This window comes from Platichthys flesus, chromosome 6 (genome assembly GCF_949316205.1).
Source record: "Platichthys flesus chromosome 6, fPlaFle2.1, whole genome shotgun sequence".
In the NCBI taxonomy this organism is placed as follows: domain Eukaryota; kingdom Metazoa; phylum Chordata; class Actinopteri; order Pleuronectiformes; family Pleuronectidae; genus Platichthys; species Platichthys flesus.
The window spans coordinates 3,101,348-3,127,449 of NC_084950.1; the positions used below are offsets into that span (position 1 = coordinate 3,101,348).

The 26,102-nt window shown below is 42.6% G+C and overlaps 1 protein-coding gene across 3 annotated transcripts; it reads right to left on the bottom strand.

The window, feature by feature from the left end:
* Window positions 1–2,191: 2,191 nt before the first annotated feature.
* On the bottom strand, window positions 2,192–25,629 carry ranbp10 (RAN binding protein 10). Of its 3 annotated transcripts, XM_062389486.1 has the most exons (16): window positions 25,277–25,624; window positions 16,499–16,610; window positions 14,320–14,372; window positions 9,751–9,918; window positions 9,584–9,606; window positions 9,033–9,217; window positions 8,453–8,565; window positions 8,060–8,168; window positions 7,792–7,940; window positions 7,635–7,673; window positions 7,466–7,535; window positions 7,238–7,377; window positions 6,871–7,022; window positions 6,000–6,111; window positions 5,433–5,574; window positions 2,192–5,234 (listed from the first exon to the last, which is right to left on the bottom strand). In XM_062389486.1, the coding sequence occupies exons 1-15, from the start codon at window positions 25,473–25,475 to the stop codon at window positions 5,444–5,446; spliced, it is 1,755 nt and encodes a 584-aa protein (XP_062245470.1). In that variant the 5' UTR covers window positions 25,476–25,624; the 3' UTR covers window positions 2,192–5,234; window positions 5,433–5,443. The 3 variants fall into 3 exon arrangements, with proteins under 3 accessions (XP_062245470.1, XP_062245472.1, XP_062245471.1); XM_062389488.1 differs by having other exon boundaries at window positions 6,871–7,019; window positions 7,466–7,673; window positions 25,277–25,629; XM_062389487.1 differs by having other exon boundaries at window positions 7,466–7,673; window positions 25,277–25,629.
* Between the last annotated feature and the right edge of the window lie 473 nt (window positions 25,630–26,102).

Consider the following 26,102-nt stretch of genomic DNA (forward strand, 5'->3'; position numbering starts at 1 on the left):
ATCCATGTTTTCATATTCAACGTATTCCTCTCAGCCACAAGCCGCAGATTTAATGAATGAGTTCCCTCGTTATAAATTGCTTTTTAACTAACGTCACCTCATCGCCTCAGTGAGAATATGTTCATATATGATCTGTACGCGTTGTTTCAGGGCCGTTGATTATTAATATGTATTATCTGCCTCGTGTGCTTAATGGTTCTGTTTACATGTAAAGCACATGGAGTCTGTGTCCGTTTGAAATGTGCTGTAAAACTGAAATTGGTTTTGGCACATGTGGGAAATACGGACAGCTTTCAAAATAAAACATCACCTTGTTTTATGACCAAATTAAAGATTATAAAAACAGATTTATCTACTGTTTATCGATAACTTATCACTGAACCTAATAATAAAACTGAATTTACTGAAATAAACTGTAAGACAAGAAACAAATATTAGAATTAAAACTACACATTTTGTATTTGTATTCAGCCCAAAGATCGATCAAATAAAAACTGTTTTTACTGACAGACGTTCAGAAATGAAACTAATTCTAATTCTTCTTTCTTTATGAGCCGTCTTTCACTCTCACACACACTTATACACAAATACAAATATAATATCTAACATGTATGTGTATATGTATTTGCCGTCCTGGCAATTTTGTAGTTTGGGTCATTTCTTTCAAATATTTTGAGGAGACATAAAATAGTGAGAATGTGCAGTTAGTAGCATTTTAGGAGTTATTTTATATGTGGAGTGTATTTTGGGAACATGTGTAAACTAATATATTTCAAGATGATTTTATAATGTCGAATAGATATGTAGAGTAAATATGAAAAGGAGAGTGATCTCCAACCTTCTGACGCCCTCTGATGGACAAACACTGAAACACAGAAGAGTACAACAGTTGATATAAAATGAATGACGTGTTCAGCATGTTGAACAAACTGCTTTTTTTTTTTTTTTATAAATCATAAAAATAATACATCACTCATTGTTTGATTAATATAATATAACTCAAGCCTGGATATACTGCGTTGCCCCTTTGTTCCATGCACTTGAATCTCAAACACAAATCTGACGTGTGAGCAACAATTGAGATTCTGAACCAGAAGACAACACAATATTGGATTTATTCAAAATGCAGAGATATTAATAAGAAGAGCTTCTATATGTGGAGTTCAGTGAATTACTGCTGCTCAATAAAAAACAGTATTGTTTTGATATTATTCTACAATGAAGGTCATGCCTCAAAGTATAGTATATTTATATAGACCAATAATACATATATACATATATATATATTTTCACTGGAGCCTTTTTCACATTTCACCAGGTATAAAGAGATAAATAAAACTTATTTGAGATACTTTATCCACCACTTTGTTCCATATATATATATATATATATATAAGTTACGGATCTGATTTGCCGACTTCCCTTACCCCCCCTTGTTCTAACACGCCAGAGGCTGTACACCTTGGAGACCTGCTGCGGATATGGGTATATATATATATATATATATATATTCATATAAAGTATCTAAAGTAAGTTTTATTTATCTTTTTAAACCTGGTGAAATGTGAAAAAGGCTTCATTGCAAATAATGGCTATTGCAAGCCATTGATAAATATCACTAGCAGATGTTGAAGAGTATTTTAATCTATTTCTTCATGTTTTGTGTTATTTGAGGCCTTGACCCCTTGAGGAACAACACAGCTGTAGTTTCAGAAAACCTTCGATGTTCCCACATGTTTTAGACATATTCTGAAGATGACTTCTCACAGTTATCAGCTCAGTTCTGTTTGATGTAAATCAGAGACTCTGACGCTGCTTTGTGCGAGTTAACGACACCGTCACTGTCTTTGAGGGGATTTTATAAACTGGTTCATTTTCTCTTCACTACCTTTTAGATTCAGGAGCATCAGACAATGACACGTCTAAAATAATAAATCTCCTGAGAATCTGCTCCAAACCTTTCTCGTGTTATTGTTAATATTCTCAATGGGGGGGGGAAGTAATTTACTTATAAGCAGTGAATATTTGCCAAATTCTTTGCGCCCTGCAACTTTTCATGGATTTTTTTGCTGCTTAATTTAAAATGTTTTCCTTTTTGCACGATGCTGCTGCATCTGTTCATTAAAGATTTATCGTCTCTAATTCACAAGAAATAAAGGAAACACACAAAATGAAAACAGGAGATCAGTCGTATGCTTATGGGTGTATTTTAATAAAAATAAGTCTGTCAAAATTAAACAGAATACAATATTTCTTCTTTAACATGTTTCCAGTACATAGTTTTTTTTTCAATTATAATTTTTACTTTTTTTTTTACGTCGTTTTAAAGGTTGTCAAAGTCATGCTAAGTAGAGGGTCACTCACTCCTTTATTTTTTCTAAAACTCAAAAGTCAAAATAGGAAATTAAAATCATAATAGACGTCAACTGTGCACAGCTTGTCTGCAAAGCCTGAAGCCGTTTGTTTCTGCGGCCTCCTCGGTGGGGGGGGGGAAGAGTAGTCCATGAGGCTCCGGGGGGCCTCGAGGGGCCCGGTTCCAAAACTGTTCACATCCCTCCAGTTCCATAAAAACAATCACTGATCCCTTCAGTGGCTGTGCAGGGACGAGGGGAAGGGCGCGTGGTAACAGTGTTGAGACGCAGCCCGGGCTCAAACACAAAGGACAGCTGGGAGACTCGCTCCCTACAGGTATGAGGTTGTTCTCTTGTGTGTGTGTGTGTGTGTGTGTGTGTGTGTGTGTGTGTGTGTGTGTCTGTGTGTGTGTAACAGAAGTCCTTTACAGCTGTAGAAGCAGATGTCAAGTATAAACTCTGTGTATACTTGTTAGAATAATTCCTATTATCGCAGACGGTGTGAGGGAAAAAAACAAATACACAGTTTGACCTGTAGTTGACCTCACGCTGCAAACCGACTGTACTTCAGTGATTCTCCACGTTTCACTACCACAGAATTCAAAAGCTCTCACAAATGGAAAATGTACACCGCAGGGTCACAGCCGCCACGAGTCAGACAACATTCAGTCGTTGCTATTTGGTAGAAAATAAGTCCTGTGTAAAACAAAAGATGGAAAATAAACATTTTACGACAGATACAGCTAAGGAGAGTGTGTGTGGACAATAATTCTAAAGGATCATTTAAATGAATAAATTCATCTCATTATGAATTCTGACCTCACGGCCAGCCGGCTCCTGCTGGTCTGACCCTGTTCCTCATAGACTGTAAATAAAGATGGATGACATGAGAAGCCCCTGAAAGTGAAGCCAAAGTATCTCGACTGAAGTTTAGGTAATAAACTTCACCTCCTCCATGTTAGCAGACGTGACACAGGACAAACCAAAAAAAAAGTTCCCCCTCAAAGATGGTTTCTGCCGTTTTGTGTAGTTCTTATCACGCTGATGTTTGTTTCTCTTCTTGACCAATGTTATAAAAACGACAGCTGTGGACAAGCGGTTATTAACTTGAAACCACGGTGTCACTGCAGACTCCAAATCACCAGCATGACACTTTGGTAGGAGGCTAGTAAACCATCTTTATTCACAGTCTAGGCTTTTTTAACTGTGCTGCCGGGTTATACATCCAGGCTGACGAGAGGTTGTGTAGTCGAGAGGAGCTGGAGGTTAAAAGGGCTTTGAGAGAAATTAATACAATAAATCCATGTATTGACATTTTGTTAATTTTCTCTATTTAATAGTGAACACTCTGACAGAGAGGAGTGGTTCACACAAGAGGGTTTTTGGTAGTTTTGTTACAGTGGCTACACAACTCAAACCTCTGTGACGACTTCTTTGTAAATCTCATAGTGGCCAGCAGCGAACCTGAACAACACAATCCTCCTCTCTCCCTTTCTTTTTGTTATCGAACGGGGGGGGGGGACATTCTGGGGCACGCTTGTGGTTTTATGCTACATATTGTAAATAACGTTAGACTTGACTAGGTCTGTGATATTTGCTTCATATTTGTATTTGTGTGATCAACTTGATTGTCTCCTGGTGTCAGGATAATTTGGCCTTATTTCTAGATACTAGTAGGACGTGCAGACGCGTCATCCATCTTAGTAAAGATGCTTGAGATTGAAACTAAACTTTAATTCTCAAAAAGTCAGTGTGAAATTAAAACTTCCTGTTTTTTCTACTTCTTGTTCGGCTCTGATTGCGGCAGCACAGAGCGAGTCAGACTGGGGATGATATGAAAGAGAAGGCCCCTGGGGCGACTGGGATTCTACCTGTACACACACTGGGCTTGTTAGGCTTTGATTCTGATTTCCTTTACGCTGGCATCAAGGTGACCATGATAATAGAGTTAGGCTCGTTTCTGAGAGCAGGTGCTGGGGTCACTGGGGGGGGGGGAGCAGAGGCCGAGCTCTGCCAGTTACGGCAAAAGCCACGGCCTCGACACCTCGAATAATCCAATTGGATCCCTCGTTACACCCTTCCCCCTCGTTACTGGCGGCGTTTGCCTCAAAGCAATTATGTTTCCTACCCAGGTGACGGGTTTCAGGTTTGGTCGACTAACGAAACACAGCACCAAATTCCATAGCTCCAACTTTTCCAAATGACTAGCTGCTCACTTCTGTCTGACATCAGTCCCTTCTCTGTCGGTGTTAGTGTTTGCTACTCAGCTGCCTCGGCCTCGACCAGCTCCAACCAATCAGAGGTGTGTTTCCTGCTGAGGACTTGTTCGCTGAGCAGGGGAATAAAAGGCTGCGCTGCCGAGTCTGGCTGTCTTCTACAAGTTTATTAAAGATGATGTAATATACTTCAGGTTTTGTTATGGTGACCTACAGTCGTGAGGGTCACTGTGGTACCCAGCTGTGAGTATTGTGGACTGTGATATGGTGAACAACAACAACAACAACAACGTGAGTAAAATACTGATTGTAGGGAATCAAAAATCCCCCCTTCAAAACAGAAGAATAAAATAAGGGGGTTTTACAATTTAGTCTTTGTCCAGGATGAGCACAACAAACTGACAAAAAAAAAAAAAGAACAAAAAAGAAAAGAAAGGCTAGATAAACAGAATAATAATTAATCATCTTTAAATAGTGTCACACATTTCTTTGTTCGATAATACTAAATTAAAAGGAAGCTTTCTTCTCTCTCTCTCTCCGTCACGTTCTCCTCTGCCTCTGTCGGTGGCGCTGATTGGTTCTGAAGGACAGCCAATCACACGCATGCTCATTCCTCCATCGCCATGGCAACTACCTGCTGGACATCTCAGTGCTACTTAACATTAACCTGCGGAGAGACGGGGGAGGGGGGGGGGGGGGTGAATGAATGAAGCATGGTTCTGGCATTTCCATTTGTAGCGTCGATGTAATCTTTTCATATTTCTACTTCCTCCTTTGAGAATATTGAACCATAAACATTTTACTGCCAGCTGATCAGAAACCAGCTTTGTCCACATCCTTACGTTTGAGTCCATGAGTCGCTCACCTGGACCGGCGCTAGTGCAAAAAGTTGTCTACTCTGGCGAAAGAGCAGGAACCAGACCGGACTCGGGCCATGAGCTGAACGCACTCCGTGGCCTGGCCCAGCGCTAACATCAGCGGAGGCTGCTTCGGCAGGTTCTGAGACTCTAGAGCAGAAAGACACAATCAGACCGGAGCCCGACAGCCGAGTCACAACATGTCACAAAGGGTCTTAATATGGAGATTTGGTAAAGAGAGTGAGTTTTGGTCATGTTGAGTGTGAGCTGTTCTTTTGTGGATTATTTTAAAAACGATCAGAGAGGTGAGAACAATGCAAAATCATTGAAGTGGATCATGAGTAATAAGAAAAAAACACAGGTTGTCTAAATGTTGTTTGAAACCCTCAACATTCAGACTGTACATGTCAGGGGACACTCGCTCCAACGACAGTCTCTCTCTCTCTCTCCCACACACAGCTTGCATCACGGTGGTGATACAGTATAAAAAAAAAACTGCAGGTGTAGTTTAAAGAAACATACATCAGTGCATGACAGCACGTGTGTGTGTGTGGGTGCGTGTGCGTGCTCTTTACCCAGTATGGCGCTGTTGAGTGCAGAGCAGAGTGTTTCTCTCTGCGTGGGTTCTAACTGCTGGCCGACGGGGCAGTTCCACGGGTCGGAGTACGCTAACAGACTGAACGCATCCTACACACACAGAGACCAGTGTGAGTACAACAACCACAGTACACACATCTTTACCTGAGATGCATCATCTGGCCCAGAAAACCACTTTGTCTACAAACATATTAACATGGCACAAAAGCCCAGAAAGTGAATTTGCCCGTTGGACCAAATGATCCCTTTAGGTCAAAAAGTTCTGTATTTCTCTCATAAAATATAAGAGAATAGAAATACCACCGGATATTACCAGGTGTCACTAGAGAGTGCATTTTAAGCATCACATGACAAAGAACTGATATTTAAGAGTGAACAAAAATATGGCTTGGAGTCTTTCTGCCCCCTGGTGGTTAAACATGACAACTTTCTGAAAATCTGGCCATTTACTACATGCTGCACTTTGTCTGTCACACAAACATCCGGCAAAACCATCAGAGCCAGTTTGATGTTCAGTATCTTGCCCAAGGAAACTTTGGAATGAGGACTCTAGGAGCCGAGGATCAAACCACAGACATTCTGGTTCATGGATGAAGCTGCTTTACGTCCTGAGCCTTTTCTCAACAACTGGAGAAAAGCCCCTCGGTGCATCTTTACCATCATAAGACAGTTTCTATTAATTCACTTCTTTTGAGCAGCTGCTTATGAATCAGAGGCAAACTCTATCTGCTTTATTACGTCACTGCTGGATCAAACAAGGCTCCACTTCTTGCCGTGTGCAGAGAATTTAGTCGTTGCACAACTGTTTGTCGGTCAATCCTGTGTGCACGTGCAGATGGAAGTGTGTACCTGTAACATCTTCTTGTGCGTGGCGTTTTTGCCGTACTCGCGGCACAGCTGTTCGTTGAGTCCCTGCAGTTCCCGTCCAAACTGGATCATCCTCTCTGTGGCCGCCTGGTTCCCTCCACAAAGCTGTTTGCCATTAATACAACCCTCATCTGCTGGCAACACACACACATACACACACAAACACGGAGAAACACACACAGTTTAAATACACACATGCTGCAAAAGCCGGACGTAAGACGTGTGAAGTGAAAACTAGTAAAAAAGTGAGAAATAAAAAAGAGAAGAATAAATAATAATCAACAAGACAAAAGGAAAAAAGATAAAGGGTTATGTTAAGTTGTCTGTGTGTGTGTGTTTGTGTGTGTACCTGTGACCCCATTGCCGATGCTGTTGTCGTCTGGCTGAAGGATCTCTTCATGTTTGTATGTCCCATTCATGATCCGCGCAGAGGAGCCTTCAACAACCCCGTTGGTGAAGTGCTCTGCTTCTATTTCCATCTCACTGTCACTACACACACAGAGACACACATGTTAGTCTTTGTATAGTTATATATGATATTCAGCTGTTCCTGCTACGGACTGAGAGGAGGGCTCACCTGGTTTCCTGGGTGCTGTTGGCGCTGTGTGGCTTGGTGGAATCGGAGGAGTTGGACTCCGAGTAGTTGACTGAGGAAGGGGAGGAGGAGGTGGATGAGGATGCAGAAGAAGACGCGCTGGGATATTTGACACTGCTGCTACCTGTGCCACCGTGGCTCTTTGACTTACTGGGAGGAGTCACCCCGTTACTGCAGGTAGGGCTTTCTCCTGCCGGGCGGGGGAGGAGGATGGTGACAGGTGGAGAGAAAACACAAAAAACATGCATCTTGTTTGGCTGTTGTTCGGTATTTGCTCAACATATTTGTGCTTTGTGCTGCACGTGTACCTCCGGGTTGCAGGTGTGTGTTGCTGGCTCCGTGACGGGGGCTGAGGCTGGGGGAGCCGGGGTAACTGTCCTGGGACTTCGGGGAGCGAATGGTCAAGCAGCGAACTTCACTGTCTGTACCGTTCACCATCTCCACAAACTGACGACACCTGAAGAGCACAACACACTCGAGTGACACGTTTCTCCACAAGCAAACTTCTACAGCTGTGGGTGGAGAATCAGCTGATGGATTTACAGGTGACGTGATGCATGCAGCTCGTTGACTCACTTCAACATGAATAGTAAGTTGGGGTTGTGCTCTAACAGGTTAGGATAAAGTTGCTGAGTAGCTTCTATGGCTTCGCCCACGCGTCCTGCGAGCACCAGCTTTTGTATTCCTATAAGACGAAAGACACAAGATGCTGTTTATAGAATATTGATCAAAAGGAAGCATGCTTTTGAAAGGAGCACATCTGACAGAGGCCGGGGCATCATTCACAGAGGCCGCGGGTCACTACAGCCTCCACTCTAAGTCTGCAGGGAGACTGTCCCCTGTCTTCATCGGAGCTAGTTAACAGACAGAATTCACCAACAACACAGAACTTTCCTTTATGCTGATCAATGACTTCACCGAGAGTTAGTGATGTGAGCGAGTTAGCGGTCGTTTGATTAGTTCACTCACTCTGTCTGTTCTTTATAGACGTCTGGTCCTCTTGTATCAGGGTCTCTGTGGCTCTGGCGAAGGCTGTTGCGGTGGCACAGTACCCATGGTGCACCAGGTAGCTGGACACCATACTATGGACAATACATGACAAACGTTTCTGTGGCTATCCCATCTGGCCATTTGACTTAATGCAACCAGTTTTACAAAGTATTTAGTTTGGGACCCAGTGTTTTGGAATGTCGACTTCCTGATTCTATTTCAGTTATTCCTGATAATTTCTGGTCATTTCCTTTCAAGTCATATCGGCATATTATTATGCAAATCAACTCATCTTCTATTACATGTAAAATATCATCTACTTCCTCACATAACCCTGAAGTCTCCAGATTTTAATCCTGAACAGTGTATTCTTATTGTAATTTTATAAAATAAACTCTTCCTTTCAAAATGTTTCAAACAAGCTTGACCCACAAAACATTTTCACATCTTCGAGATATAACTGTCCTGTTACAGTATCAATGAAAGCAGTGTCTGCGTTTGTAGTATGTGTGTGTCAGTGTGTGTTGGGGGAGTTGTGTGAACTGGCTGTGGGTCTTACTTCTGCAGGACGGCCTGCCACTCTCCCAGCCTCTCTCCGATGGGAAAGCGAGCGATCATGCCGTGGATCTTGGCTCGCCATTCGCTCATGTAGTCGTCGATGTCAAACACAAACGGCTGCTGGCCAAAGTTAGCGTCTACGATCTCGCCCGGTGTCTGGAGGCCGACCGTGGGGTACAGGTTGGGCTTCAAGACAAGACAATACGTCAGGTAAGAGCAGAGAGGGTCTGTATTGTTATTTGTATAGTCCTTTATCAGACAGATTTTGACAGAATGACATTGCATTAAGTGCAATTGTATAAAAAGGCCGATGTGGATTTGCTATAATATCGACTCAATGTGTAGGAAACTGTCTGGCATGTGTCATGCTTTAAGATATATGTATATTTGTCAAAGCATTTTCTCTAAACCAAACAAGGAGGTAATCAAATTGTTCAATTACAAGATGTTCTCCAAACAAAACCAAATGCAGACACATTGAAACATGATCATTTTCATGGACTGTGGCTGAATCAGAAGTGAAATCAGTAATTAATACTTATGGATACTTACAGGGAGGTCTGTGAAGGCTACACCTAGAACATAAAAGAACAAACAGTTAAAGTTTAAATGCAACATGTATCTGAAAGCTCCAAGCTCAGTCAACAAAGTAAAAAACACATAATAACATCACAAATTTAATGTACTGTTTACACAAACACACATCCAGGCGTACCAACCTAAACTGATGCCATTTTTGGTGTAAAAGCAAGTGTTATTGATGAGGTTAACGCAGCAGCCAATCACGTCGCCCGTGGTGAAGGTGGGGCCGTACGGTTGGCCGGTCCCGGAGGAGCAGAAGGAGTGGCCGTCATCTCCGTGGTAGCCGTATGAGTGCTTGTCCCATCCTGAAACAGCACAGGGATTAGGATTAATGTTTTATTTTATACTTGACCTCTTGTGGAAAATGTGTCGTCAGAGTCCAGCCAGCAGCGGCGACGGGGGGGGAGGGGGGAGGATAAGTATGCATGTTGTTTCACAGCAGTCGGACACTGCACACGTCAAGTATATAAACAGATTCTGATTTCACCAGAGCATCTGAGGTGAAGCGGCTCGATCGAGGTCGCCCTCCACCGCGGCTCATTACTCATTGACTTCTGCTGCTCACATTTTCCCATCTGACTTCCGCTGCCTCCGAGGCGTCTCATGAGAATTAACACACACACGTTCTGACTGCTTGGCCCTGTGATGCAGTGCCATGAATAACCAACAGGGGGACCGTGTCTGTCTGTGTAAAGAAACTGGTGAGTCACTGCAGGAGCAGCAGCACAGGAGGCTGAACCAGGACACAGGATGTCAGGGTTTTCTCATTAGACGACTTTGGATTTAGTTCCTGCTGCTACTGACGCACATGGGTGTGACCCTTGTTTAGTCTTTTCTTTCTGGTTGTAATTGAACTGAATTGGGTTGTTGCAAGTTTTTGCAAATAAGCTAATTTTTAGTGTGTACAAATGTCTCTTTCGTTTCAGCCATTCAAAACAGCCTATTGGCCCAGTTCAAGTTAATATATTACACTTAATTGCTGGTGTAACCTAGGGCAATGGTTCCCTTTTGGCCTGAGAATATTTTAGACGAAGCAGTAGGTTCAGATCCCTCATCAAAGATTAAACTCTCAGTGTTGACATGAGTGTAAGTTTCTGCCTGTTACAGTAGAAAGTCCCCAAAAACATTTTCTCAAGTACAGTACTTAAAAACAACTGAGGAGCTTTGTACTGTACTCAGACACTTTCTACTTGTAATCCACAGGCATTTATTTGATAGGGTTAGTTGCAAGTTACTTAGCAAATTCGGATAAAAAAATTATGAGGGGGAAATTTACAAGCTACCCATATATATGTATGCATTTCTACATTATTTGGCATTTCTCAAAGTTCAATGACTGTAGAAACACTCTATTAAAAGATCTGCATGACACTCAGTCTGAAAATAAGGTTGTTGTTTCTGAGTCTTTCGAAGATGATGATCTGAAGTGATGATTCCAGTGATGTCAAACTTTACATTATTTTCATCTGATTTAATTTAAAATAAGCACAGTCAAAGATAGAGACGGTCTGTGTAGAAGGGGCAAGAGGTGAAGATATGAACATGCAGCACCCGGAGCCTTTAGTCTGACCTCAAACAACCTTTATATATTTATCTACCTCCCTTAAAAGAGGCTGTAAAGAAATCCCTGCAGGGTCACATGTGCCTGGTGTTCTGCCCATCCAACAGGAATATGTTGACACCAATCCTGAGGCGACTGCGGACGGATTCCCTCCCCAAAGCTAAAACACACCATCCGGAGTGGCATTTCAGTAAAGAGCAACCAACAAAAAGAAACTTGACTGATGTTGCTTCAGTCTAGTGAATCCAAACTGGCTGCTTCACGTCTAGTAAATCAGATAAATTAACATAAAGACACGGTATCATTGTGATTTCTGTATGAAAGACACAAGAGACACAACAACAAGCCTTCTGAGATGTGCAGCGGGATTCTTTTACACCAACATCAGAGCTTCGCACTCAGTTATGTGGACAGACAGTCTGCGGAGCCTCGACTTCTACACTCATCCAGTTCTGCAGGAATTCCTTCTCCGGAACTGACCGAGGTGAAAAGGACCTGAACCCGCCAGCACTCGGCTTCGGCTCGCTGCCGCTCTCTCACTGCCTCTCCTCAATCATAGCTCGACTGCCCTTGCCAAAAAGCAAAGCGGGGTTAGTGAAAGTAGGTCGTGGGTGAGCCGAGATATTAGATGTGTAGTTGTGTAAGTGTATAAGTGTAGCATGGGAAGAAAAGCATTAACTTAAGCCAAATGTGGGGATTTCTAATAGTGTTTGTATTATTTCAAGGAGTGTTTCTTTTAACTGGAGTGCATGTTTGTCTCTGTGCATTCATTTGTGTACATGTGCATATACACTTCTGTGTTTGTGTGTGTGGGTGGGTGAGTGTGTGTCGAGGTATTAGATTAATCTGCTGACAGGGATATTGCCTCCAAAGCCAGGCTCACTGCTCCAACATGCTAATGAAATGGGCAAGCCTCCACAGCAGGATCACACACAGAGGTCAGCAGTGGAGAACATTGTACTATTAAAGACACACACACACACACACACACACACACACACACACACACACACACACACACACACACACACACACACACACACACACACACACACACACACACACACACACACACACACACACACACACACACACACACGCACACGCACACGCACACGCACACGCACGCACGCACGCACGCACGCACACGCACACACGCACACACGCACACACGCACACACACACACGATATTATAATATTATATATAAGAGCCTGACCACTATGGATTTGTGGGGTCCAATGCTGTTGCTTGTAAGAAATGTCAGTTATTGAAATATCAGCCAATATTTTCTTCTAAATTTAACAATTATTACTAAAATGCTATTAAACCCTCATGCCTACGAAACGTAATTCAATGTATTTATATTAGAAACAATTTTAAATCAAAAGAAAACACAGATACAAGGGATCACCAGCAGATAAGCTTTGAGCAAATGACCATTAAAGTGTGGACAAACACACACTGATGCACAGACGAGTGGTGACAAACACCAGAGATGCAATCATTGAGTCCAGAAGACACACACAGATAAACCCACAGAGTTGACAACAAACACACACACACTGCCACACAAAGACACTAAGTCAGTCAGAGTTAAGGCAATCAACAGTAATCTTTCTAGCAGGGCCACAGACCATCTGCAGTGGAGTCCTAGCAACACAAAATATTTTCATAAGTAAACGTGTGAGCAGGTTTGGAAACACGTCCGTCCACGCTGCGCTGTTCCACGCTGTTCCACCCTTTGTGTGACATTTGACACATGTGAATCAAGAAGAGAGCGGATAGAATGATCTTTGTGCGTTTGTGTGTATCTAGAGTCTGCTGAACTGGCTGGCCCAGTGTCCACAGCATTCCACAAACCTCGGGCAGCGGACAGATCTTGACTCGTCAATAAGCAGGTCAAATGGCCCCAGACAGGCCTGGAAAGCCCACAATGTGATTGGTCAGAGCAGAGCTGTGGTCTGATTGGTTGGGAGCGCCACAGGGATTTAGTGAGGCCCTCGGCTGCTATATGGCAGCTACGCTTCCACTGATGTCATCAAAGATTCCAGAACCATTCACAGATGTGTGTGTGTTTCTGTGAGAGTGTGTACGCGCCTCCATTTTTGTGAAAGGCTTTAATTTTCTGTTATTACTTTATGTCTAATTGTTCATATATAGTTGAATCATATTCTATTCTTTTAGTTTTCATTGGAGTGAAAAGCTAAGTTTGTACTAAACCAGATCCGTCACAGATCCATATGACTCTGCTCAGTGACATGCCCCGACATGTTCTCTCTGCAGCCGTCACACAGCTCAGAACAAACACACAAACCAAACCCAGCAGTGACACGTGTCCTCGTCATCTTGTTCCACTTTCATCCCCAAATATCATACATGTTGGCACATTGCCAGCTACTTTAACTTATCCACTCAATCTATTTCTTAGCACTATTCTTCAATAATGGAATCTACCTTCATATCTTGCCTCTACATGGTCAATACATACAGATGCCAAACTATCCAGCTCCAAAATACATCCACAACCCGAATGAAGACTATGAATCAGAGACTCTTTCCACCACTTTCCAGTGCTTATATTGTCGACAGGAACCCTCCATAGGCTGTGATGTTAACCCTAACCCTAACTCATTCACAGCTTTGTGAATGGCTGATTGTAATCTGAGCCAATGGGGTCAGAGGGCGAAACATGTGGGCCAATAAGTAATTAGAAATGTTTAGGGTCATGGTTTTGGCCGTCCCCTCCAGAGCTGCCGGATTGCAGTGTGCAGACTTTCCTGTGTGAAACCAAAATTGGACAAAAGAAGAGAGCGCTGCGGGACGTTTTACGCCTCCGTCTGCCAAAGCACTGTCCTGTTGGGCTAAGTGGCTGAAAGTCTGGCTCCACACCAGCAGGCTGATGTTATTGCTGGATGTTGGCGTGATGAAGAAGTCCCCATACACTCTGTGTTTATGTTGTCTGACCTTGGGGATCCTTGTATTTCAACCCCATCTCACCGATTGCTCCAAACACTGACTCTTGTTCTATCAGCTGTGCATCAATTCTCACATCCTTAGATAAATATCAGTATTGATCTATCAATCTAATGGTTATCTATCCCCTTTCTGGTATGTTATGGAGATATCGTTCACATGTTACTCACCAGGCAGTCTGTTCATGTTGACTCCCTGGGCAGACAGGCCAATGCCCATGTACCTAAAAACACAGAAAGAACAAAAACTTAAGTTTACACATTACAGACAACACAATTTATAATATCTGCAAACGATATCATCAGCACTACTGGTTCTTACAGTAATATAGATGTTTTGGTGTTTTTCATGGTTATAACTAGTTACAGCAGAGTAGAAAGTATAGAGGAGTCTAAACATTACAAGGGACAGTCAAAGCTTTGTCGATCACACCTTTGAGAAGGCAACATGAAAGAGAAAGAAGCCATTTGCTCAATTTGAAATGTCATCAATATTGCCAGTTGAACCTGTCTGGCATAGACTCAGCTCACTGTCATTGCTCAAATGCAAACAGTAAATCTGCAGAACGTTAGAAGAAGGAAGGACACTGGTGTCACAGAAGCCGAGGCTGTAGACTGGAAGATGCTTTGAGTTCTACATTGCTATCATGGCTATAAGTGTTTTTCACATAGGTCACCCAAGTGATGAAAGAGATGGAGCTAATGCTCAAACAATAGAAAAGACAGAGGTTCCTGTTCTGGTTGATTGATGCGTTGGCTCCTGATTGGTTTGCTGATTGAAGGGTAGTTAAGTAGATGCCTGACAAGTTCTTGAAAATGAAACCTATGCTGAAAAAGGTTACCTTAAATTCTCCTGTGTTCTTTACCCCAGATTACGAGGGACACTGGGATGCTCATTGGACAGGTCTGACTCATAAACCTGGCTTTTGCTTAAAGGCACATACCAACGTGGCTGATACACACAAGGTGATGATAATAATAGCAACTGAAACTTTTTTTCTCACCTGCTTACAGCTGCAAGTCTTTTCTATACGCAGTTTCATAGTCATTCCACTAATGAAATGTACATACTGATCCGTCCCTGTGGTATGGGCCATGCTAGTCAAACTAAAAGACATCTCAAAGAGATAATATTTTAATATAAAATGGCTATTCACATGGGTAATATGGAATCCATAACCCTGTTGGTCGGGAACAAGTATCAGCTCTAAGACGTGGAAACAAACTTTCACTTTCCACCCAGAAAGACTATTTTTGGATCCGTATCAACCATGGACATTGCATGGGTATGATTTTTCATTTAAATCAGTTTTGCAATTCAAACTCAAATATATATGAATTTGAGAAAATAGCTTAACTATTTGACCATAACACAGTCAAAACAGCAATTGGCATTATCATCCATTTAAAGCAGGTGTTCTCAAACTTTTGCAAGCTGGGCCAGCCCCAAAGCTGGTTAGAGGTAGTTAAGAAGAAACTTAAGACATATCAAATATATATCCAAAAAACTGTTTAGTCTTTTTCTGAAAGATTTGAACAATGCAATGCACGCAACCCAGAAGGGATAGATTTTATAAAAATTAGTATCACATCTGGCCCTAATTTGAGTTTAAGTTTTCCAGTTTCAGCAGCACAACACAAAAAATACACATACATTCCATGTTACAGTGGAATGACAAGCTGGCATTCCCTAACATACGTGATGTTTGTAGTTATTATACATAAAAGCTTATGTATAAGTTCAACTGCTGGTCGGTTGACCCACACAGCTTCCCCTCTGTCTGGTGTTTAAACTGAAGCATCTCAGTTGATTTAGATTTTCTATTTACAGTTAAGCAGTTACACAGACACTCCCTCATTGTAGATGTCTTTTACACCACTATTTTTTTCCGAGCCGCTGAACTGGAACTAGGGAGTGTTAATGGTGTATTATGTTACCTGACACTTTTATTGGGAAGGATGGAGGAGAGTACTGGTTCCAATACAAAAGAACAGGTCAAAAAGCAAGGCTGGAAACCGAGACTGTAAACACCTGCTAAAGTAACGTCAGTGCCACTGGTACTGATGAAGTACCAGTCAATCCCAGAAGGTGGTTGAGCCAAGGGGTAGAAGTGTGGATTACTTAAACTGTGTGGTTTTATTAGAAAGTGACAAACTATCTATGTTTAAGTTTCAACACTGTTCGTATTTGACTTTTCTCGACACATGTTGGTGACATTGGGAGGCTGTAGCACATATATTTATAAAACCCCTCCATTGAAATCAGTGTCAAAATACTGTCTGTTTAATCCAAGGCTAGAATCACACACAACACATGCACAGAAGCTTGTCCTGAGTTCTGTTTGCTTACCCATCTCGACCTTTGCTGACAATCTTGACTTCAAAGTAGTAGATCCCACAGGCAGCAGGGATTGGGTGTGTGGCTCGCACTGATGCTGCATCTTTGTGGTTCTTTCCATGACCTATAACAGAGGACATAAAAGGTGATGAAATATTTATCCTATACGCTATTTTATGTCAAGATAAAGGCTCCTGTACAGCTGCCTAGCATCGATAACGCATTTTTATATAGCTACAAAGTGCACTGTGAAGGTCTGTGGTGCCTTTCAGTTCCGTTTGAATAAACTTAGTCAACGAGTCAGTGATGTTCTCAAAGTAAGAATACACCAGGGTAATGTTCAGAGAATTCACTGCAAGTGAGTGGGCATGTTAATGAGGTTTCTAACACACGACAGAGGTGAAACAACAACAACAACAAAAGAATACAAATATTTCTCAGGAAGAAAAAGAAGTGCCGTGCATGTAGAGGATGTAAAGTAAACTGTAAAAGACAACGAGAATCAAGCTTTATGAGATAAGACCCAGAACAAAAACATGTGATTCCTGCAGTGTGAGTTATACATCATATCCTGCCGTCTGCATGTTCTTAATGCACTCCTCACATTAATGTTCTGGTCATTTTCCTGTTGTTATGAACACGTCTGATCCAGAGAAACCTCCCACTGGATTTTTCATATGTGAAAAGCAAACTCCAGAGAACGTCCAAACCTAATTTACCCAGTTTTTGGTTCGTGGTTCTTACATTTGTATTTGTCTACGATGGAAACAACCGGGTGGTTAACATCTTTGTTGTGTGATTACATTTAACAGCAATTCAACAAGTCTAACTTGGAAAGGCTCATCCTCAAAGGGGAGAAGTGGAACAACAACAAAAAAGGAAGGAAAGCTCCACAAGTATCAACCTCTTTCACAAAAACTGAAGTTTAAATGCTTCTGTTTTTGTACATGGGCATTTATGCATGTTCTACTTTTCCAAAACCTCAAGAGTCATAAGTCTATACCAACGTAGGGCTATAAAACACAGCCTTCCAGCTGACCACAGCCTAACTGCGTCCTGCACAAGCCATAGCATCGCACTAAACGAGGGGGTCACTTGTCAGTCGTGTGACATTGCTATGTTGGGGCCGTGACTTTACTCATCTACTGCACTTTCATTTTTTAAACCATACATTTCCCTGAGGCTGTGTCCGATGAACAAGTTCCTCTTTGTCATCCTTGATTTTCTAGGGCTTCTTATCAATCCACATACCTCGGATAATAATATCAGACCCTTTGACTTTATATGCTGGGACCTACAATTACATTTCACGATCAGCCAGGCACAGATGACGCCCATGATGAAGCAGAACTGATTTTCTTCCAACAATCAATACCTTTGTTCATGTGAATTCTCTATAATAAGATTAGAAGTGGCCTAGATGTTTGTGCGAGAACAGTTAGTGGTGAAGATCTACACAACCGGGTCAATGGGCTCACGTATTGTGTCTGGACCAACTCCATTCACTCATTTCAGTCTGTCATTCTATATTCAGATGGCTGCTTATGCAATCCCTCGGGCCCTGAGAGAGATGACAGTGTTCAGTAGTGTGTTGTGTAACTGCAATCCAGCCTCGACAGTAAGCATGTGCATCCCTGTCTGTTTCATGCAATCACGCCATCGAGTTCACCTGTCGTGATTAGGGATGTCCCGATCCGATATTGATATCGGAAATCAGTCCGATATCAGCCAAAAAAGTGAATATCGGATTTTATCGCACTGAATCTAAAAACTATGATATAAGCTGTCCATTTACCACTCCAGGACTTCTATAATAGGTGACTCTGGTTTGATCACACTCCAACACAGTAGGTGGTAATGCCCCTTAATTAACGTTGGTGCCGGCCGCGGAAGAAGAGCGTCTCTGATCCAGCATGCACAGCCCAGGTTATCACAACAACGACAACGTGTGTGCCTGCAGCAAGGTGTAGTGATGTCGGCTGTGTGGAAGTATTTTACCGTAAACTCGGACAAAGACGTTGCAGCTAAATGCAACATTTGTCAGGCGCAAGTGTACCCGTGGTATTGAACCGGGAAGGTTCAATACAAGCAACCTCATCGCACATTTGAAAAAACACCACAAAAAAGAACATGAGGATTTTCGCGAGAGCAGCAAGGCGAAGCAACAAGCCTCTGGCTCGCTTCAGCAACCCACGCTGGCCGAAAGCTTTGCAAGACGTGACAAACTACCACGGGACAGCAAAAAGGCAATGGCCATAACAGAAAAGATGGCCCAGTTTATTGTGCTTGATGACCAGCCCCTGTCGGTGGTGAGTAATGTCGGGTTTAACCGCTTAATGGAGCACCTCGAGCCTCGCTACATTATTCCTATAGTTTTTGTTGTTTTTGTCCCTGCCCACAGTTGTTTCCAACATATGCTGACAGTAGAAAAATAACTGAAGTGAACTTGAATTGTTTGCACTTTAAAATGTAATTTATTCTATTCAATTGTATAATGATGTTGGTAACCAGTGGTTATTTTGCACTTTAAATATAACATTTTGTTTTCATTGGATTTGTTGAGGTAATACTCTTATGTTGAAGGTTAAAATTTATGTAACCAATTGGTTAATAATAAATGGGTCAGTTTTTCCTATACCTACTGTTGCTGACTATTGTTTTCTTCGATAGTGTTATATCACTACAACATCAGTAACAGTAACATCACTTTATCAAGCCTTTTCTAACATTCCACACAACAAAATAAGGAATAAATATATGTATGATTTAGGCCTATATCGTATCGTATTGATATCGGTATCGGCCAATACTCAAGGCTACAATATCGGTATCGTATCGGAAGTGCAAAAGTTGTATCGGGACATCCCTAGTCGTGATACATAACAAGTCATTGTGCACAGTATTTGTGTGTGTGTGTGTGTGTGTGTGTGTGTGTGTTGAAATGTAGATGTGCTGAAACCTTAAGCGAAGCAGCTGGCTGACAGCAGACACCTTAAGGCTCTTTCTGTGTGTTTGTGTGTGTGTGTGTGTAAGAGTGTGTGTCACTAACATACAGCCAGTTGAGATCAAGACATACAATAATGATATGCCGCAGCTTTTTAATGTAACATTAATTCCCAATGTGTTTCCCAAATCATAAACTCATGATTAAACCATTTATGGAGTATGTTTTTGTCATGTATTTATAATTACAATACAAATATTTTAAAGCATACAAGTATATAAGAATCTTACAAGGCATTATTAACACATAAAATATACTGATGAACTTGTTCTTCATTGAAAGTTGACCTTACCCACTTTATCGTGGTACCAAGGTGGTTTATTTCATGTAAACTCATGTGACCTATGTGTTTGTGCATGCGAGTGATTTTTGTGTGATTATCTGGTCCAATGGTTGCAGCAACGTTCATGCCATCTATTTTTAGCCACTCCTTGTAAAAAAACAAGTCGTCAGTAGGCCAACAGGTCTCTCTACAACTGCACAGTCGGGTAAGAGAAGCACCCCCCACCACCCTCATAAGTGACACTCCTACATAAAGATTAGGTACTCATTCATTGATTACGTGTAAGGTCACTAAATGAGAGCGACAAGACGGTTCTGAGGAACAGCTTTGGTTTTCCAGCGTCGCACATTTCAGCTGTTGTGTGACATCAAATCCACCAGAGGTCAAGGACAAAAGGTCACTCTCCTGTTCTTCTTACCCCATGGCACAGTCAGACACTAATTGCTTGAAAGGAAAACGACAACCCCCCACCCCCACACAACAGGTTCTATCATCAGCTGTGAGCAGGGGGAAGTGCAAAATCTACTAGATTAATAACAGCAATAGCCACAACAGACCATGTCCAAAGATTGTTTTAACACTAGTCTGGCACCCATTCAAAGACTTGAGCACCTGTTTATTGAGAGTTTGGTGAAGCCCGACTAAATACGCAGAGCCCTGAAGTGGCCCTGGTGTAGTGTATCATGGCTCACATGGTTACCTCGTTATTGCCACAGGCCTTTTTCACAGAAGACATTTCAACGTGTAATATTAGGAAAAGCACCGTAGTCACTGATAACAATGTAAAGATTGCTCTGTTCAGTTCACGTGTCCCAGTCGGACATGGCGGTGGGACAAAGAGCCAGCATTCAAACACCAGGACCCTGAAAATGAAGCAGCTAAATGGAATTCAGTGCTTTTCCCGACATGATAAGTCATAAAATTGAAAAAAAGCCTGATTGGATTATAAATACAAGTGGTGTCCCTCAGGAAAAAGCCAAGTACTGAAAACAATTAAGACATAATTAACCCCCAACTCAGTGAAACCGTTTTCAGACAAGAACTCTGTTATTTCCTGGTTTCACCTTTCACACTTGAAGAAGGCAGCAGGAGATTGTTCGGGTCAGACGCTTTCACAACAACAGGACAGTTTCCATGACATTCAGGCGATGGATGCCGCCTGTGTTGAATTTGCAGGAGGAAGGACATGAAATATGAATTTGACCAGCGAGGCTCTTGCAACCTGTTTGACAATTTCCACATCATCAGTTCACATCGCCTACAGATGAACCTTGTATTTCCAGGATGACTTATTTGTCTGTGTCCTCTACATGTACGGCACCTCTTCAATTCCTCACTGTGAATTTTCCAGAAATTGACACATGGCCTCACTCTGACATTTCTGGACATTTTACTCAGGTGCTGGCTGGATAAGTTCTGTCCGGAGCAACTGACTCAATCATTTGGGTTCTGACATAGAGACCCTTAAGGGAAAATTCTGGGAAAAGAAGGACTTTAGAGCTTAAAGCAGCTTGTCTCAAATACAACACACTCTTGCTCCTGAGCCACAACTGCCTTATCTTTTAGTGTTACATAGAATTGAGTTGCCTAGAATGGGACAGCCCCGTTTCAACCACAGCAGAGGTTTGACCAACTATTTCAACAGAAGATACTCAGTTTGATCTGTATCAGAACTCACTATGACCTATATCAGAGGTCTTAACTGTTCCCTTAAATAAACTTTCGACAGATTGTGTAATCTACATAGACAAACAGCAGTGATTACATAACCTCCTTGGTGGAGGTATTGATGGTATGAGCTGTGAGACTGACGTGTAACTTCTGTTAGGTATGACTGAAAACTACTGACTGCTGCTAAAACTAGTGGTAAATCTTTAAGAAACAATTGTGTAAAAACGAGCAGCATCATGGAATCAGTTTATACAAATCAATCAATCTACAGAAGCTTCACTGACTTTGTGTAATGCAGCCACAAATCATGTCGAAACAGCTCTTGGTGAGGTATAGCTTCAATGAGCATGGAAGTTAGATTGCTAACCTAAAGCTGCACTTGAATGTTACTTTCAGAAGAATCTTTCCATTTTCCTGCTCATACTCATAGCAGAGTGTTTAGTGGATTTAGCTCTGGGACTGTGGACCAGTGGGGCAGTTACTATGAGCAATTAGGTCCTTGTATAACTGGACCAGAAGCTTTGTGTTCATCCTTGGAACGTTGTCAAATGTTCTCAATAGATGGACGGAGGTTGTGCTTGGTCATCTAATCAGTTTGTGAATTTCAAGGATAGAATTTTAAGACAGAGCCATGGGTTGGAGGATGTCCAGTCCCCTCTGGTGAACGGATGACTGCATGTCATTTTTTTTTTGCTGATGACGTAGTGCTGTTCGCTTTGTCTGGCTGTGGCTTACATCAACTTTTGGACGCCTTAGAAATATGGCTGCACGATAGGAGAACACCTGCCATGGACCGTTGTTGAATGTTGCGATAAATTAACAAATGCTTAAGTTAACAAACTCACAGAATCAAGAACGCCCCGTCGTCTTCTCCAGCTCTCCATATATTGTCTAAGTTTACAAATTCTGTTGTTTTTATCCAGTCTGAGTTTACACATATGTCCGATGACACTGTTTGTGTGTGTGTCGGTGTGTCTGCCTGGCAGCGAGAGAGGAAGAGAGCGAGCGGGACGGGCTGATGAATGTGTTGGTGTGAGTGTGTGTGCACCCCGTTACCTTTCCCTCAAGTTCTGGGACTATAATAAATAAGCTAGGGAATTATTTTATAGTAATCAACCACTTATAGATATCAGCTCGGCGGAGGCTGCACGGAAATTGGACGGAGGCGGCTCGCAATTCTCTATGCAGGAAAAACCCTGGAGGGCCCGTCAATGATCTGAATATCTTTAAATGTATTATGTGGGGCAGCAGGGCTCCATCTGATTGGCCAAATATATATATATATATATATATATATATCAGTTAAAGAAGTCTTCTGAAATACGTATATGTCATGCATGATGAGGGTAAATATTTGACATATTGTGCAGCCCTACTTAGAAAATAATGGTTCATGTCAGAGGAAGTTAAATCATCATCCACGTACATCAGCACTGGCAGCTGATATAGATAAGTATGGTTCATTTAGGGGGACTGGTAAAGGGATTCTGGCAAATGGTTTATAAAACATAATGGATGGAAGGATGCTTTATAAATACATCTACTGCAACTTCATGTAACTCTATCTCTATATATAGATAGAGATAGATGAGAACATATATAACAAGCAGGATCCATGGTGAATTCAGAAAGTTATTAATCATCTTAGTCATCCTTGAGTTCGATCAAAAGATGCAGTTGGATACCAGCTGCTTTACAACAGCTCAAACAACACTATAGGATTTGCTACAGCACATTAGGTATATATAGATGTTTTATTCCCCATCCATCAAGCAGCTGTATCTGTTTTTCTATTTAAGGACCATTAAGGTTTATTAAAAGGACAACAATATCATCTCTTCATCAGAATGAAGTAAAGAAATCATTCACTGACTAGAATTCATGAGTTTTAGTAAGGAAAACAAAACTTAGCTGATGAATTCCTTGATTGAGTTTTAGTGTTACATAGAATTGAGTTTATGTGAGTTGCCGCGTGAATCTACTGCTGTAGATTAATCTGTGTCTCTTAAGGACTTGGCAGATGCTGTTTGGCCTTGAACGGAGAAAATTGGCACACTGGTCAAAATAGCATCTAAACCACAAGGGTGAAGGAACAGAGCGGGGCTGGAACAACCAGAAGGAGGAAAATTATCCCTCACAATAGACCTACTTATATTGTCATCCCAAAACAATTGTGCAGTGTCACGTAATCAGTGCTCTTCTCACAGATATAAAAGACACAGTGACGTCAAGTCACCAACACCTGAAACGACTTCTGACTCAAGAAGCACATGGGCCCATTCATCGTTTGTGCCAGAGTCTAAAGTGTGACACGTATTTGGGCATCTCCAGGCCGAAGGCAAGGCGCCCAATAGAAATGACTGAAGTGTTATCATTACATTAAGATACATCAGAAGGGCATCCTATAATCCATTGAAACAGAATGTAGGCTAATCAAATTTGATGACTATTTATATGAGCAGCAGACACCCGATCAGTTTTGCCTTCAATCACCTGAAGGGTTTTATCAGGCCATCTGCCTGTCAGTCAAATAATGGGCCTTCCTTGCTATTCACCACCTCTTGTGCCGAGTAACTCCCTCAAAATGGGCAACACAGCCTCGTCCTCTGCATGTTCTTTTAAAGTAAACAGCCAATGTCTCAGAGTAGATTGTATCTCCACGGCCTGAGATGTAGGACTAGCTGGCCTGCTACTGAGAGAGGGGGGGGGGGGGGGAGCTGCCCTGACGTGTCGCCTGACGAAAAATAACAGAGCAGGCACAGGGCTGAGAACTGTTCACACAGATGTCACCTCGTTTTGATTTCAGAAGCAAGAACGTACAATAATCCCTCTGACATCCCTCCCGAGCGGCCGAGGGACTGCTCCGTCACACGGGCCAAGTGCTGTTAATGTGAAAACTGGAGGTTTATCACAGGATCGGTTCATTTGGCCTAATATAATGCGCAGAGGCCTCCTCCTCCTCCTCGCTGCTGAAGCCTTGGATATGACACTGTTGTTAACATGCGGATCAACATGGAGCTGTAACCGGTTCTCACCAGACTGACGTTATACAAAATATAAGATTTCAGCTGCAGAGTTCCAGAACACTTCAACTGAAATCCCGCGAGAGACACACACACAGCCGTTTTATTCCTGTTCCGACGCCAGCTGTTTGTGTCGAACAACCGCTGCAACTGCACAGTCGACGGCTCACAAGTTGTGTGTCCATTTTGTGTCCAGCTTATCACAACGCTGTCAACACAACACCAGTCACAAGGAGGGCAGCTAGCTTAGCTAACTGTTAGCCACAGGGCTAGCTACTGTACCACTGAGATAGCTCCATGTTAGCTTGTTTATTGCATTCCACTAGTTAGCTTGTTAGCAACAAAAACAACAACACGTCAGTTTGTGGTGGTTGGTGCAACCGTGAGGGGGTTTTTTTGGGGGGGGGGGGGCGTCATATGCTCGGGCAGTTAACTGCAAACAAAATAACGTCAGTAACGGTAAATAAACAAGCAGCGGGGGGGGGGGGGGGGGTGAAGGTGAATTTCATTTGTGGTGACATTAATGAACACAATAAGAGAGTGCGGAGGGTTGGGGGGGTTCACCGACCCCCGTGTTGGGCATTCCTCCGCTCCATGATGAGACAAAGCAGGGTAACAGGACCGGAGAAGCAGCTCAGACTAGATTTACCAGGACTGCACACACACACACACGTACACGCACTCAACATAATCGCATACCGTGTGTGTGTGTGTCTGTGTGTCTGTGTGTGTGTATGAGACCCCCCCCCCCCCCCCCCCCTCAACAGCACAGTGGCCGATTTGAGACCCCCCTGACCCGGCTCGCTCACCTTTATAGTGGACCCGCAGGTTGTTCTGTGACAGCCCGATGTAGCTGTACTTATCCTTGGGGCTCCAGGAGCGGGGCAGAGGGGTCTCTTCCTCGTTCACCGCCGGGTAGAGCCGCTTCAGCCGCTCGGTCAGCTCCTGATCCTGGTAGTTAAAGGCCGGGTCCCCTAACGGCAGGCTTCCCGCTGCCAGCTCTGCCATCGTCGGCCCTCTGGTTCCCGAAGTCGTTAGCGTCGGTCGGCGTCCGTTCGTGGCCCGGTGTCGGTGCTCTGGAGCTGCGGGCTGAGAGTGCGAGGGACCGAGGGGAGAAAATAGCAGCGGTGTGACATCCCCGGATAAGCAGCAGAATGCACTGTAGGCTGAAGCGGTGCACTGTGGGTACTGTAGTTCAGCCACCCGCCCCCTTCTACGCTAACGTCCCCGGAAATGACTACAAAGCGGTGACCCCCAGCTCCGGGTCTTTCACCGGGAAACTGGGAAATGTAGTTTTTGGTTTACAGACGTTGAATTTATAGTCACTTTAAAAAAAAAGAAGATTATATAATTTAACGCTCAATCTTTTATTTGGTGCATGCATGAAAGGAGTTGGAGCTTAAGTAAATTTGCTAGCAACTTGATAATGAATGTGTAGAGTTACCATTTTCATTTTTTGCAGAAGGAAAACAAAATGTTTAAACATCTGCCTTTTCTAAAGACAGCTCGACTCAAATCACTTTAGCATGAAGCATGTTTTTCTTCCCTCCCCTCCCGTCATGTCCACATTACGTTCTTATGCTGAAGTTGTAGTTTTGTGCGATGTTTATTTTTAAACCATATTAAGTATTGTAT

Bases quoted from the DNA above. Each gene is read 5' to 3' on its own strand.
- ranbp10 (XM_062389487.1), bottom strand. From the start codon at position 25,475: ATGGCAGAGCTGGCAGCGGGAAGCCTGCCGTTAGGGGACCCGGCCTTT. The intron at 8,169-8,452 runs GTGAGTGAACTA...TTCGTCTTATAG, and splicing joins GTCTATAAAGAACAGACAGA to GAATACAAAAGCTGGTGCTC. The intron at 7,378-7,465 runs GTGAGCCCTCCT...CTGTGTGTGTAG, and splicing joins AACAGCACCCAGGAAACCAG to TGACAGTGAGATGGAAATAG.